The sequence below is a fragment of the Pistacia vera genome, unplaced genomic scaffold, assembly GCF_008641045.1.
Source record: "Pistacia vera cultivar Batoury unplaced genomic scaffold, PisVer_v2 Contig124, whole genome shotgun sequence".
NCBI lineage: Eukaryota > Viridiplantae > Streptophyta > Magnoliopsida > Sapindales > Anacardiaceae > Pistacia > Pistacia vera.
In genome coordinates, this window is record NW_022195293.1 from 1325292 (window position 1) to 1339896 (window position 14605).

At 33.6% G+C, this 14605-nt stretch overlaps 1 protein-coding gene and 1 pseudogene across 1 annotated transcript; both read left to right on the top strand.

Moving 5' to 3' along the window:
- The first annotated feature begins 924 nt into the window (after positions 1–924).
- On the top strand, positions 925–3574 carry LOC116118062 (annotated as a pseudogene).
- Positions 3575–11508: 7934 nt separating this feature from the next.
- LOC116118073 (histone-lysine N-methyltransferase SUVR4-like) lies at positions 11509–14274 on the top strand. Its single transcript, XM_031404055.1, has 7 exons — positions 11509–11591; positions 11685–11736; positions 11930–12281; positions 12715–13675; positions 13759–13825; positions 13981–14031; positions 14143–14274. The coding sequence occupies exons 1-7, from the start codon at positions 11509–11511 to the stop codon at positions 14242–14244; spliced, it is 1668 nt and encodes a 555-aa protein (XP_031259915.1). The 3' UTR covers positions 14245–14274.
- The last annotated feature ends 331 nt before the right edge of the window (positions 14275–14605 follow it).

Genomic DNA, 14605 nt, shown 5'->3' on the forward strand with positions numbered 1-14605 from the left:
AATTTGGATAAAAAATTCTTTATATGTAAACACACACAATCAATTAATCAGATGATTATCATGTATCACATGCACTTACATTATGATTGATTAACTGCATCGTATATGTATCTCATTATAAAAGATTCTCGTAACGTGATTTAACATATTTTATAATATAATATCATTGTATTTCAATTTTTAATCGTTGTTCTTGAATACTAATATTAGTAATTTCATACAAAATGCAAAATTTAATTTACATCTTCTTCTTGTATGCCCACAATGATACAACGGATAAAGATGTAAAAATTCAGAAAATAAAAAGTAAAAAGTAAAAACAATTCTCGTGTTTCGATGATACCAATAAGTCATAAGTGAATCAATTAATGATCGTGAATCTGGTCAAGTCAGAGCGTAACCAAATAATCTTTCTTCTAGACTTAATTACAGTTTCGGCTTTTGGCCCCGCCTCTTCCCATTCTTCGGGAACTTTCTAGGGCTAAGCAATGCGGCGCACGCTCCCCTTTCGCTTAGTTCTTTGTGATGTGTGATTTACTGTAGATGCAAGCCATCTGACTTTTTCTTGCTGCCAATGAATGTCGACTTTTTCTTGCTGCTGCCGATGAATGTTGTTCCCCAACACTAAACAATTCAAACCCTCGATTCTCTTTTCTGCAGAAGGAGAAAGTTTGTTTAGGAAATTAACTTAACTTTCTGCAAAACCCTAGTGCATGCCTTCTAGGTTTTTTTTTTTTTGTTCACTTTCAGGGTAAGTTGTTAAATTTATTGCTTCTTTATTTGGGTTTCTTGTTCAAGGGAGTGAAGATGGCGTCCATCTGGAAAAAATAAGGAGGGTTGTGCAGAGATGAAGAGATGATATGACACGCCAAAACCAAAAGTGGAGGCGGCTCTGAGACATCTTCTAACTGTTTACTGTAATGCATGGGATCGTATCGAAAAAATAACTATAAAGCTATTTTTGAGTGGACATGGGAGAATGATAAGCAAAAAGAAATAAGGTATTTTATTTTGCCTTCTTTATTGAGGTCATATTAATTTGTTTGTATAAGATTACTTTTCCAATAACTTTTGGTAATTGATTCTTTTTAGCCAGACAGTGGAATCCATGAGGAGAGGTGCTTTGTTCATCCAGGAAGAAAAGGTGCATCTCTTTTCACTATATACTAAATCTGTTATATCATTCTTTTATGATAATAATAATTTTTTTTTTTGAATTATAACAATACTGTTTTGAAGATTTTTGGTATTTTAGCTAGTCTTTTACAATTTTTGGACTTCTGATTTTACTCGTGTTATCACGCTTTTTGTTACCTGTACCTAGAAATTAGAACCGAAGTTGGTGCACATTTTGGACGATGATGAATTGAGAGCCTGAACCATTAATAAGGCTAAAAGAAATCATACTGAGAAGGATAAAAGGTCATTCAGTGCATATGCAACTAGATGAAACTGCGCCTGAAACAAATGAACTTTGTCAACTATCTCTTGGAACAGTTGGAGACCTGAAAGGGGAAGGTCAGTGATCGGTGATACATTCTAATGGGAAAGCTTCTGTCTTTGAGAATGGAACTCCTGTTGTTTCGCAGACATTAGACTTGCACCAGAATTCTTATCATAAGAGCTACAATATGAATCCCTTTTGCTGTGATCCATCTAGGTACTACCTTACTCTAACATTTGATCATAGAATGAATGACTTGTTAAGTTACTATTTTATCTTAAAGCTTAATTTGTAGATGAGAAAATATCATATTAATCTAAAAAGCCCTTTTATATGAAACTTGGATTTTTGTTTTCTTATTATAATGTTGAATATGGGGATTCAACATTATACTAATCAATATAGCTTAATTAAGGTTTACATTAATGATTCTTTGAGTTGATGCCAAGTAATTTGTTTTAGTCAATAGAATTGACCACATGCAAGCATTTCTTCTTATCATTGACCACATGCTTGCATAATGATATGTTCATTTGGATTGGAAATAAACTTCCATTGGATCTGCATTTCTTCTTATCTTGTTTTGTTTACGTTCTTGTACTACCAATTTTGATATTTCAAAGAAAATCTGTTGCAGTCAATATCTCACTAATGGCAAAAGCTCTAACAATCTTCAAACTCATGCTCATGTTGATGTTTGCAATGGTAAAGATGTTGGAAACTCTCTGTTGAAAGTGAAAAGAAGCTTGAGGGGTCTAATCAATCCAAACAATCTCCAAACTCATGCATTGGATTCCCAAGTACACCGTTTTTATTGAAGATATAACACGAGGGAGGAGAGCAATCCAATTTCATTGGTGAGCGACAGTGGTAGTAGCTCTTTGAAGTTGCCCAAGTTTTCTACATATCAAGGAACATAATTTTCAAAAACGCTTATGTGAACTTTTCACTTGCACGAAATCCGATCATAATGGTGTTCAAATTGTTCCGGAGACTGCCTCTATCTCGGCAAATTGCGCCTGTACCGGCGAAACTCGGGGCGACTTTGCTTACACAAGTGAAGGAGGGGTTGAGGAGAAATTTTTAGATGAATGTATAGGCATGAGCAGAGGAAACCCAAGAAATACAATCTCTATTACTGCGAAATTGTCCATTGGAAAACACTTCGGTTACAAATGGTAAGACCACCGAAACGAAAGAATCCCAAAAGGGCTTGTAAGGGGCACCTGATGAGAAAATTATTAAGGAGTGCTGGGCTAAATGTGGATGCAGTAGGAATTGTGGAAATCGTGTGTGTCAGAGAGGAATTAAAGTGAAATTGCAGGTGTTCCAAACAGCCCAAGGAAAAGGATGGGGACTTCGAACACTGAGGATATGGAGAAAGGAACGTTTGTGTGCGAGTACGTTGGTGAAATTGTCACAAATCGGAACTACATGAACGCAATGAGGAAAGTTGGGGAGAGGAACATACGTATCCAGTGCTTCTTGATGCAGATGGGCGTCAGAAAGACACCTGAAGGATGAAGAAGCACTTGTTGGATGCAACAAAATTTGGAAATGTTGCAAGGTTATCAATCACAGGTACTACTCGTGCAATTTAATTCTTACTCTTGTTTGAATTGTGTGAGCATTTATATAACAAATTTCGTTGAAAATTTTAGATGTAACGATGCAAACTTGGTGGAGATCCAGTGGAAGTGGGCTCTGATCATCACTATTATCATGTATGAAATCCGAGTATTTCAGAATTACATTATTTTATTAAAAGAAAATTATTTTATGTGGGTATTATCATTACTATTATATCAGTCATAATATACAAAATTGACATAGTTTCTGTTGTCTACTCTTTTTTGCTTTCAAATGCAGATTGCTTTTTTCACAAGCAGAAAGATCAAGGCGAATGAAGAATTGACTTGGGTATCAATAGTAGATTTTTTTAACCTCTGGGAAGTGTTTAATGGGTTAAAAAGTTAATGAATTTTATTTGGTTTTCTATGGTCGATATACCAAAAGATTTTGCTGCAGGACTATGGCATTGATTTCGATGATGAAACTCATCCAATCAAAGCATTCGACTGCAAGTGTGGAAGCTTTTTTTGTTGCATGAAGAATCGGTCTTCGCCTTAATTAGTATGAGCTTAAAGCCAATACAATACTGCTTAGGATGATCAATTGTTTAAACAGTGAAAATTAATTGTTGTCGATTTTGTTAAATAAGGCATCGGTAGGTAGTCCCTCGGTTGCTCTCCTTCACTGGCTTCCTTGTTTTGAAACACAAAAGTCGTATTATTTAGCCTGTCTATACATTCCATTTCTTAGTTTTGAGACTCAGAAGACAAAGTGGCATTGGAATTGAAATGAAAATCTATGCACTTTACAATAATCAATATAAAAGAACTGAGCAACAGTCTAAATTGTTGACTGAGAAACAACTCCACGCCGCTCACCAGATAAATAGCTTCCATGAGATTGCTCTCATACTTCTCTGAAATTGTTTCTTTGCTAGTGACTTGCTTGGAAAACTTTCAACCCCATCTCTCTTGTGCAAATATTTATCTACTTTGATGGATTTAGAATTCTCTATCCCTTGAGTCAAATATAGAGTTCTCCCAGAGAATCTTTGTTCATCAATTATTAGATTGGTCATTTGACTTCGATTAAAAAAAAAAAAAAAAAAAAATGCACACCAAATGCCAACTCTAACTAGTTGTTCTCAATTAAATTCTTTTTATGAATATTTTAAGAGAGCCAAAACGTACTAACATCTAAAGCATTAAGTTTCAAATAATTGAGTCTTATAGCTCAACTTTTGATTGAATTATGAATTAATTATTCATGATAGGCACGAAAGAATAATTTAAATTGAAGATGATGAAAGTGACGACGCAGCGGCAACTCACAGCAAAGCCCAGTATTATGCTAGCTGACTGGATTCGTCAATCAGTTGATGATAAATTAGTTAATTGTGACCAGGTCAATATGGAACATTTATATATATGCTTAAAATCGAAGCTGCGACCTGAAAAGCTTGTAGCGTTTTTGGTACCCTTTTCATGGGATATATTATCTATTTATTTAGTGATCCAAATCCTGGAAAATGATTGAGCTAGATAGCTAGCTGTGTATAATCTGTCGTTATGAATATTTTAACTTTCCTCATGACCAACTTGATTCCTTTGCTTTTTAACTGTATCTAAAAATTAAGTGTTTGCTAAAAAAAATTAATTAATGTACGTGTTTAGTTGCTTTCAATTAGATGGGTTTTTTTTTTTTGGAGTAAATAGTATTGTTAAAAAAGGAGAAAGAATGTACATAAAGCTCATTAAAAAACGACCATCCTTCATCAAGACAAACCGGGATAAGAATAAAATACAAACTTAATAGATTAGAATCAATATCATCTGTTTGTCTATCTTAAGTACGCAAAGGATAAGAGACAAAGAGAGGAGTAAGTAAAAGAATACAAAGACAAAAACAAAGACATCTTGCCATGGGACATGCCCAGGATAAGATTAAAAAGGCCTAAACAAGACTGAGAACAACTATATTAATATCATTCCTATCTTAGAACAAGCTTTGGATTAAGAAAACCTATATTCGTCGCATGCTTTCAATTAGATGTTTAAGCATATTAGAGTCAAAATTTACTTTAAAATCTTGAAATTTATTTTAGTTGCCACTAATTGAAGCTCACCAACTCTTCTTGTGATTTTTTATTTGCGTCGAAGTAAGGCATCTAAGTCTAGATTGTGCAAGAAATGTTCAAGGATGTCAACAACAAACTTTGAGTGTTGCAAAAGGTGGAGTTCAAGTTCGAGCCACAGAGTCGAGCCAAGAGAGAAACGTAAGGTGATATGCTAATCAGTTTCGACCCACGACACCAGGTCACAGTCCAGGTGTTGGCCAATCCATCAATAATTGAACTTCTGAACCAAGGTTGATTGAATTAATAGCAAAACAGTACGACCAAAAAAGTATATGCTATGTTTGTTTTCTATTCCTATCCTATTCTACTTAAATATATATTTGTTTTATATTCTCAAATTTAATCTTATTTATTAACTAAAATATTTATTATTTTAACCCTTTAAGTTTGTTAAATAAACTAAACACCTTCAACCAGATAGTCGTGCATCATTCCGGTGACTTTGGTCACTCTCTGACGGTGATGGCCGACTGTCGACATTTAACAGGTGATAAAGGTATTTTTGTTAATTTTAAAACTTTTTTATAGAGGGTGTTTAACTAAATTGATAAATTAAGAGATAAAAAATAATCTTATCAAACACATTTTCAAATTAAATTTATCCTCGTAATAACTCAACTTTTTTAAAAATACTACTCAAAATAATAAAACAAAACATACCTTAATAGTTTATGGATTTGAAGAGGGTGGAAACGATCAATATATATGAAATGAAATTGAAATTTATATATGATTCTTTAGATGAAGGTTTGCTAGAGTAAACGAAAAATAAAAATGATGAAACAGATTTTTATAGTTAGTACTCAATCTAAGATAAATTTTGAAAGAGAAAACAGAAGAATTTATATATGTTCTTCAACGCTATATAACATCAATTTTTTTTTTTTTTTTTTTAATAACCGGGGGTGTCTGGACTAGTTTACGCGCATATGAACTAATCCATTGAGACATTGAAACAGCCGGTCGGGAGAGAACTCTAGTGGCTACCCTTACTTTTAGTTTTTTTACTTCAACGTGAAGTTTTCTAACAATAAATTTTAGAATGGTGCTAAAAAAACCTCACCAATTATTTAATTAATCTGCATTTTATATAATTCCATTTGGTAGTTTTGAGACTCAGAAGATACTATAGTTGGCACTTCATGACAATGATCAATATACCTGAACAATTAGCTTAGTTTGTATGAAAGAGTAAATTGTTTTTCTTTACAAAAGGAGAGAAAAACAGCAAGAATGTGAAAATTAAAAGAGATCTCAGATTGATGGGAGTCACATAATGTAACATGTTAAATATTTCAGTTAATTTAGTACTTCGGCTTAGATCTCCTCAGCGATGCTATGGAGGGCAGGACGCCAAGTGCGTCTTCGGCTCTCCTTTGACGCTCTTAAGAGATGCCTTCTCTTCAAAAGATTCAATCTTTTTTCTGCAACCAATGGCGATGATGGCGAAATTGATGGCCGATAAACATTTTTCTCGCAACCTCTCATTGCGTCAATCATTTGCTTTAAATCTTCTTTTTTTACGACAATTTTCATCCTCTTAACTCCATCTTCATTGGTCTGAGAAACAACTCCACCACTCACCAGAGAAATAGCTTCCATGAGATTGCTCTCCATACTTCGCTGAAATTGTTTCTGTGCTAGTGACTTCCCTTGGAAAACTTTTAACCCCATCTCTCTTATTCTAGTAAATATTGATCTACTTTGATGGATTTAGAACTCTCAATCCATTGATTCATATATATAGAGTTCTCCCACAGAATCTTTGTTCATCAATTGCAAGGTTGGCCTTTTGACTTCGATTAAAAAAATAGGCACACCCAAATGCCAACTCCCTAGCTACTATTCTCAATCAAATCCTGCATATTTTAAGGGAGTCAAAATCTACTTTAACATCTGAAACTTCAAGTTTCAATAATTGAAGCTTACTCAACTTGCTCGATTGAATTATGAACTAGTTATGTATTCATGATATGTACGAAAGAATAATTTAAATTGAAGGTAACGAAGGTGACCGACGGGGCGGCAACTAACATGCAAAGCCTAGTATTATGCTAGCTGGATTTCTTTAATGAGTTGTTGATGAATAAGTTGATTAGTTCTTTTTTTTTTTTTTTTTTTTTTATCACCAGGGGTGTTCGAGTCAGTTTGTATGTACTTCAACTAATTCTTGAAAACCTTAGAATTATCAGTCGGATAAAATTTTTAATGGTCACCCAATTAGTGTCTAGGGAGACTCAAATTTAAAAGCTCATAGAACCCTGGAATCTTTTTTGCTCTTTTATTCACCAGACTACTGAGTGGTGGTCAGTTAATTAATTCTTTAAACAAATGTTCATTATGCGGAGACCTGAAAAACTTGAGATTAAATTAGTTGGTTCTAATGCTGGGCAATGATTAAGATATATAACTAGCTATATAGCTGTGTATAATCTGTCGTTAGAAATATTTTAATTCTCCTAACCAACATTGATTCCTTTGTTTTGTTATCTAAAAATCAAGTGTTTGTTAACAGAATATTAATTAATTTGCTTAGATTACATTTACGGGTTTAGTTGCTTTCAATTAGATTTTGATGCATAATTTAGAGTCAGAATGTACTTTAACAATACCTTGAAACTTTAATTGCCAATAATTGAAGCTGACCAAAACTTTCTTGATTGAATTATCAATTAGTCATTCATGGTGTCAGATCGAAGTAATACTTGAATTATCGATACTGAGAAAATTTTGACAACTATGAAGTAGTAGAATCCATGTATTGCCTTTGCTTTCCCAAAGTATGATCCTCTTACTTTCTATAAGTTCTTAATCATTGATATAAAGGAAACTTTTGCATCTAGGAAAACTTTCGGCATAAACTATAATTATTCTTCCATGATATATATAATTCAATTAGAAGCGTCACAATATTTTTTTATAATAATAATTAACATAATTTTTTTTTTTTTTTTTTTTGAAAAAGGTAAATTTCATAAAAAAAGATAAATGATATAGAAACCAGGGGCATACCCCCAAAAGAGATCTAAAGAAAACCAAAACATATGTGTTCATTTTTTTAGACAAAAGGATGGAAACAAACACTCAAAAGGGAGCACACAGGCTCCAAACCAAGGAGGGAGATGGGCACAAACACTCTAAACGGAGCTTGCAAGCTCAAACCAAATAGAAAAGAGAAAACGGGCATAGACTCAGAACAAACAGCACCAATTAGTCATACAGGCTCCAGATGGCTCTAAGCTAATGTGAGGTTTCCAGTAAAAAAACAGAGAAAAATCAAGAAGAAAGTTTCTGGAAATTTGTATGTACTGAGCTTAAGAGAATACAAGTGTACAATAACACTTCTATAGTGCTTTGATAGAACTGAACAGTAACTAACTGTTAGCTTCTAACGGTAGCGACAAAATATTTAATAGAAACAGTGACTAAGCACTAACGGCTTGGCAAATCATTCATCCTTCACTAACATCTTCCCTCAAACAAGGCTGGGATTTGCCATTCTGACTTACTAAAGAAAGATCAAGGCGAATGAAGAATTGACTTGGGTATCAATAGTAGATTTTTTTAACCTCTGGGATGTTTTAATGGGTTAAAAGTTATGAATTTTATTTGGTTTTCTATGGTCTGATATACCAAAATGATTTTGCTGCAGGACTATGGCATTGATTTCGATGATGAAACTCATCCAATCAAGCATTCGACTGCAAGTGTGGAAGCTTTTTTTGTTGCATGAAGAATCGGTCTTCGCCTTAATTAGTTGAGCTTAAAGCCATATCAATACTGCTAGGATGATCAATTGTTTAAACAGTGAAAATTAATTGTTGTCGATTTTGTTAAATAAGCATCGGTAGGTAGTCCCTCGGTTGCTCGTATCCTTCACTGGCTTCCTTGTTTGAAACACAAAATGTGTATTATAGCCTAGTTAATACATTCCATTTCTTAGTTTTGAGACTCAGAAGATATCATAAGTGGCATTGGATTGAAATGAAAATCTCTATGCACTTTACAATAATCAATATAAAAGAACTGAGCAACAGTCTAAATTTGTATGACCTGAGAAACAACTCCACCGCTCACCATAAATAGCTTCCAGCTATGAGATTGCTCTCCATACTTCTCTGAAATTGTTTCTTTGCTAGTGACTTGCCTTGGAAAACTTTCAACCCCATCTCTCTTGTGCAAATATTTATCTATTTGATGGATTTAGAATTCTCTATCCCTTGAGTCATATTATAGAGTTCTCCCAGAGAATCTTTGTTCATCAATATTAGATTGGTCATTTGACTTCGATTAAAAAAAAAAAAAAAAAAAAAATGCACACCCAAATGCCAACTCTTTAACTAGTTGTTCTCAATTAAATTCTCTTTTATGAATATTTAAGAGAGCCAAAACGTACTTTAACTCTAAAGCATTAAGTTTCAAATAATTGAGTCTAGCTCAACTTTCTGATTGAATTATGAATTATTATTCATGATAGGCACGAAAGAATAATTTAAATTGAAGATGATGAAAGTGACCGACGCAGCGGCAACTCACATGCAAGCCCAGTATTATGCTAGCTGACTGGATTTCGTCATCAGTTGATGATAAATTAGTTAATTGTGACCAGGTCAATATGGAACATTATATATATGCTTTTAAAATCGAAGCTGCGACCCTGAAAGCTTGTAGACGTTTTGTGTATCCCTTTTCATGGGATATATTATCTATTTATTTAGTTGATCCAAATCCTGGAAAATGATTGAGCTAGATAGCTAGCTGTGTATAATCTGTCGTTATGAATATTTTAACCTTTCCTATGACCAACTTGATTCCTTTGCTTTGTTACTGTTATCTAAAAATTAAGTTTTGCTAAAAAAAATTAATTAATGTACGTGTTTAGTTGCTTTAATTAGATGGGTTTTTTTTTTTTGGAGTAAATAGTATTGTTAAAAGAGAGAAAATGTACATTAGTCCTCATTAAAAAACCGACCATCCTTCATCAAGACAAACCCTGGGAAAGAATAAAACAAACTTAATAGATTAAGAATCTAATATCATCTTTTTGTCTATCTTAAGTACGCAAAGGATAGAGAGACAAGAAGAGGAGTAAGTAAAGAATACAAAGACAAAAACAAAGACATCTTGCCATGGGACTGCCCTAGGATAAGATCTAAAAAGGCCTAAACAAGACTGAGAACAACTATATATAATATCATTCCTATCTTAGAACAAGCTTTGGATTAAGAAAACCTATATTCGTCGCATGCTTTCATTAGATGTTTAAGCTATTAGAGTCAAAATTTACTTTAAAATCTTGAAATTTATTTAGTTGCCACTAATTGAAGCTCACCAAACTTTCTTGTGTTTTTTATTTGCGTCGAAGTAAGGCATCTAAAGTCTAGATTGTGCAAGAAATGTTCAAGGATGTCAACAACAACCCTTGAGTGTTGCAAAAGGTGGAGTTCAAGTTCGAGCCACAGAGTCGAGCCAAGAGCGAAACGTAAGGTGGAATATGCTAATCAGTTTCGACCCACGACACCAGGTCACAGTCCAGGTGTTGGCCAATCCATCAATAATTGAACTTCTGAACCAGGGTGATTGAATTAATTAGCAAAACATGTACGACCAAAAAAGTATATGGCTATGTTTGTTTTCTATTCCTATCCTATTCTACTTAAAATATATATTTGTTTTACTATTCTCAAAATTTATCTTATTTTATTTAACTTAAAATATTTATTATTTTTAACCCTTTAAGTTTGTTAATAACTAAACACCTTCAACCAGATAGTCGTCATCATTCCGGTGACTTTGGTCACTCTCTGACGGTGATGGCCGACTGTCGACATTTAACAGTGAATAAAGTTATTTTGTTAATTTTAAAACTTTTATAGAGAGGGTGTTTACTAATTGATAAATATAAGAGATTAAAAATAATCTTATCAAACACATTTTCAAATTCAATTTTATCCTCGTAAAACTCAACTTTTTTAAAAATACTACTCAAAATAATAACAAACATACCTTTAATATGTTTATGGATTTTGGAAGAGGGTGGAAACGATCATATATATGAAATGAAATTGAAATTTATATATATTCTTTAGATGAAGGTTTGCTAGAGCAAACGAAAATAAAAATGATGAAACAGATTTTTTAGTTGTACTCATCTAAGATAAATTTTGAAAGAGAAACAGAAGATTTTATATGTTCTTCAACGCTATATACATCAATTTTTTTTTTTTTTTTTAATAACTGGGGGTGTCTGGACTAGTTTACGCGCATATGAACTAATCCATGAGACATTGAAACAGCCGTCGAGAGAACTCTAGTGTCTACCCTTACTTTAGTTTTTTTACTTCAACGTGCTGTAATGCATGGGATCGTATCGAAGAAAATAACTATAAAGCTATTTTTGAGTGGACATGGGAGAATGATAAGCAAAAAGAAAATAAGGTATTTTATTTTGCCTTCTTTTATTGAGGTCATATTAATTTGTTTGTATAATATTACTTTTCCAATAACTTTTTGGTAATTGATTCTTTTTAGCCAGACAGTGGAATCCATGAGGAGAGGTGCTTTGTTCATCCAGGAAGAAAAGGTGCATCTCTTTTCACTATATATCTTAAATCTGTTATATCATTCTATTTTATTGTATAATAATAAATTTTTTTTTTTTTTGAATTATTAACAATACTTGTTTTGAAGATTTTTGGTATTTTAGCTAGTCTTTTTACAATTTTTGGACTTCTGATTTTACTCGTGTTATCACGCTTTTTGTTACCTGTACCTAGAAATTAGAACCGAAGTTGGTGCACATTTTGGACGATGATGAATCTGAAGAGCCTGAACCTCCATTAATAAGGCGTAAAAGAAATCATACTGAGAAGGATAAAAGGTCGTCATCAACAGTGCATATGCAACTAGATGAAACTGCGCCTGAAACAAATGAACTTTGTCAACTATCTCTTGGAACAGTTGGAGACCTGAAAGGGGATAGGTCAGTGATCGGTGATACCAATTCTAATGGGAAAGCTTCTGTCTTTGAGAATGGAACTCCTGTTGTTTCGCAGACATTAGACTTGCACCAGAATTCTTATCATCAAGAGCTACAATATGAATCCCCTTTTGCTGTGATCCATCTAGGTACTACCTTACTCTAATACATTTTGATCATAGTAATGAATGACTTGTTAAGTTACTATTTTATCTTAAAGCTTAAGTTTTTAGATGAGAAAATATCATATTAATCTAAAAAGCCCTTTTATATGAAACTTGGATTTTTGTTTTCTTATTATAATGTTGAATATGGGGATTCAACATTATACTAATCCAATATAGCTTAATTAAGGTTTACATTAATGATTCTTTGAGTTGATGCCAAGTAATTTGTTTTAGTCAATAGAATTGACCACATGCAAGCATTTCTTCTTATCATTGACCACATGCTTGCATAATGATCATGTTCATTTGGATTGGAAAATAAACTTCCATTGGATCATGCATTTCTTCTTATCTTTGTTTTGTTTACGTTCTTGTACTACCAATTTTTGATATTTCAAAGAAAAATCTGTTGCAGATCAATATCTCACTAATGGCAAAAGCTCTAACAATCTTCAAACTCATGCTCATGTTGATGTTTGCAATGGTAAAGATGTTGGAAACTCATCTGTTGAAAGTGAAAAGAAGTTTGAGGGGTCTAATCAATCCAAACAATCTCCAAACTCATGCATTGGACTTCCCAAGTACACCGTTTTTATTGAAGATATAACACGAGGTGAGGAGAGCAATCCAATTTCATTGGTGAGCGACAGTGGTAGTAGCTCTTTGAAGTTGCCCAAGTTTTTCTACATATCAAGGAACATAATTTTCAAAAACGCTTATGTGAACTTTTCACTTGCACGAATATCCGATCATAATTGGTGTTCAAATTGTTCTGGAGACTGCCTCTTATCTCCGGCAAATTGCGCCTGTACCGGCGAAACTCGGGGCGACTTTGCTTACACAAGTGAAGGAGTGGTTGAGGAGAAATTTTTAGATGAATGTATAGGCATGAGCCAGAGGAAACCCAAGAAATACAATCTCTATTACTGCGAAAATTGTCCATTGGAAAACACTTCGGTTACAAATGGTAAGCACCAGAAACGAAAGAATCCCAAAAGGGCTTGTAAGGGGCACCTGATGAGAAAATTTATTAAGGAGTGCTGGGCTAAATGTGGATGCAGTAGGAATTGTGGAAATCGTGTTGTTCAGAGAGGAATTAAAGTGAAATTGCAGGTGTTCCAAACAGCCCAAGGAAAAGGATGGGGACTTCGAACACTTGAGGATATGGAGAAAGGAACGTTTGTGTGCGAGTACGTTGGTGAAATTGTCACAAATCAGGAACTACATGAACGCAATGAGGAAAGTTGGGGAGAGGAACATACGTATCCAGTGCTTCTTGATGCAGATTGGGCGTCAGAAAGACACTTGAAGGATGAAGAAGCACTTTGTTTGGATGCAACAAAATTTGGAAATGTTGCAAGGTTTATCAATCACAGGTACTACTCGTGCAATTGTAATTCTTACTCTTGTTTGAATTTGTGTGAGCATTTATATAACAAATTTCGTTGAAAATTTTCAGATGTAACGATGCAAACTTGGTGGAGATTCCAGTGGAAGTGGAGACTCCTGATCATCACTATTATCATGTATGAAATCCGAGTATTTCAAGAATTACATTATTTTATTAAAAGAAAATTATTTTATGTGGTATTATCCTAGTACTTATTATATCAGTTCATAATATACAAAATTTGACATAGTATTTCCTGTTTGTCTACTCTTTTTTTGCTTTCAAATGCAGATTGCTTTTTTCACAAGCAGAAAGATCAAGGCGAATGAAGAATTGACTTGGGTATCAATAGTAGATTTTTTTAACCTCTGGGAATGTGTTTAATGGGTTAAAAAGTTAATGAATTTTATTTGGTTTTCTATGGTCTGATATACCAAAATGATTTTGCTGCAGGACTATGGCATTGATTTCGATGATGAAACTCATCCAATCAAAGCATTCGACTGCAAGTGTGGAAGCTTTTTTTGTTGCATGAAGAATCGGTCTTCGCCTTAATTAGTATGAGCTTAAAGCCATATCAATACTGCTTAGGATGATCAATTGTTTAAACAGTGAAAATTAATTGTTGTCGATTTTGTTAAATAAGGCATCGGTAGGTAGTCCCTCGGTTGCTCGTATCCTTCACTGGCTTCCTTGTTTTGAAACACAAAATGTCGTATTATTTAGCCTGCAGTTTATACATTCCATTTCTTAGTTTTGAGACTCAGAAGATATCATAAGTGGCATTGGAATTGAAATGAAAATCTCTATGCACTTTACAATAATCAATATAAAAGAACTGAGCAACAGTCTAAATTTGTATGACCTGAGAAACAACTCCACCGCTCACCAGATAAATAGCTTCCATGAGATTGCT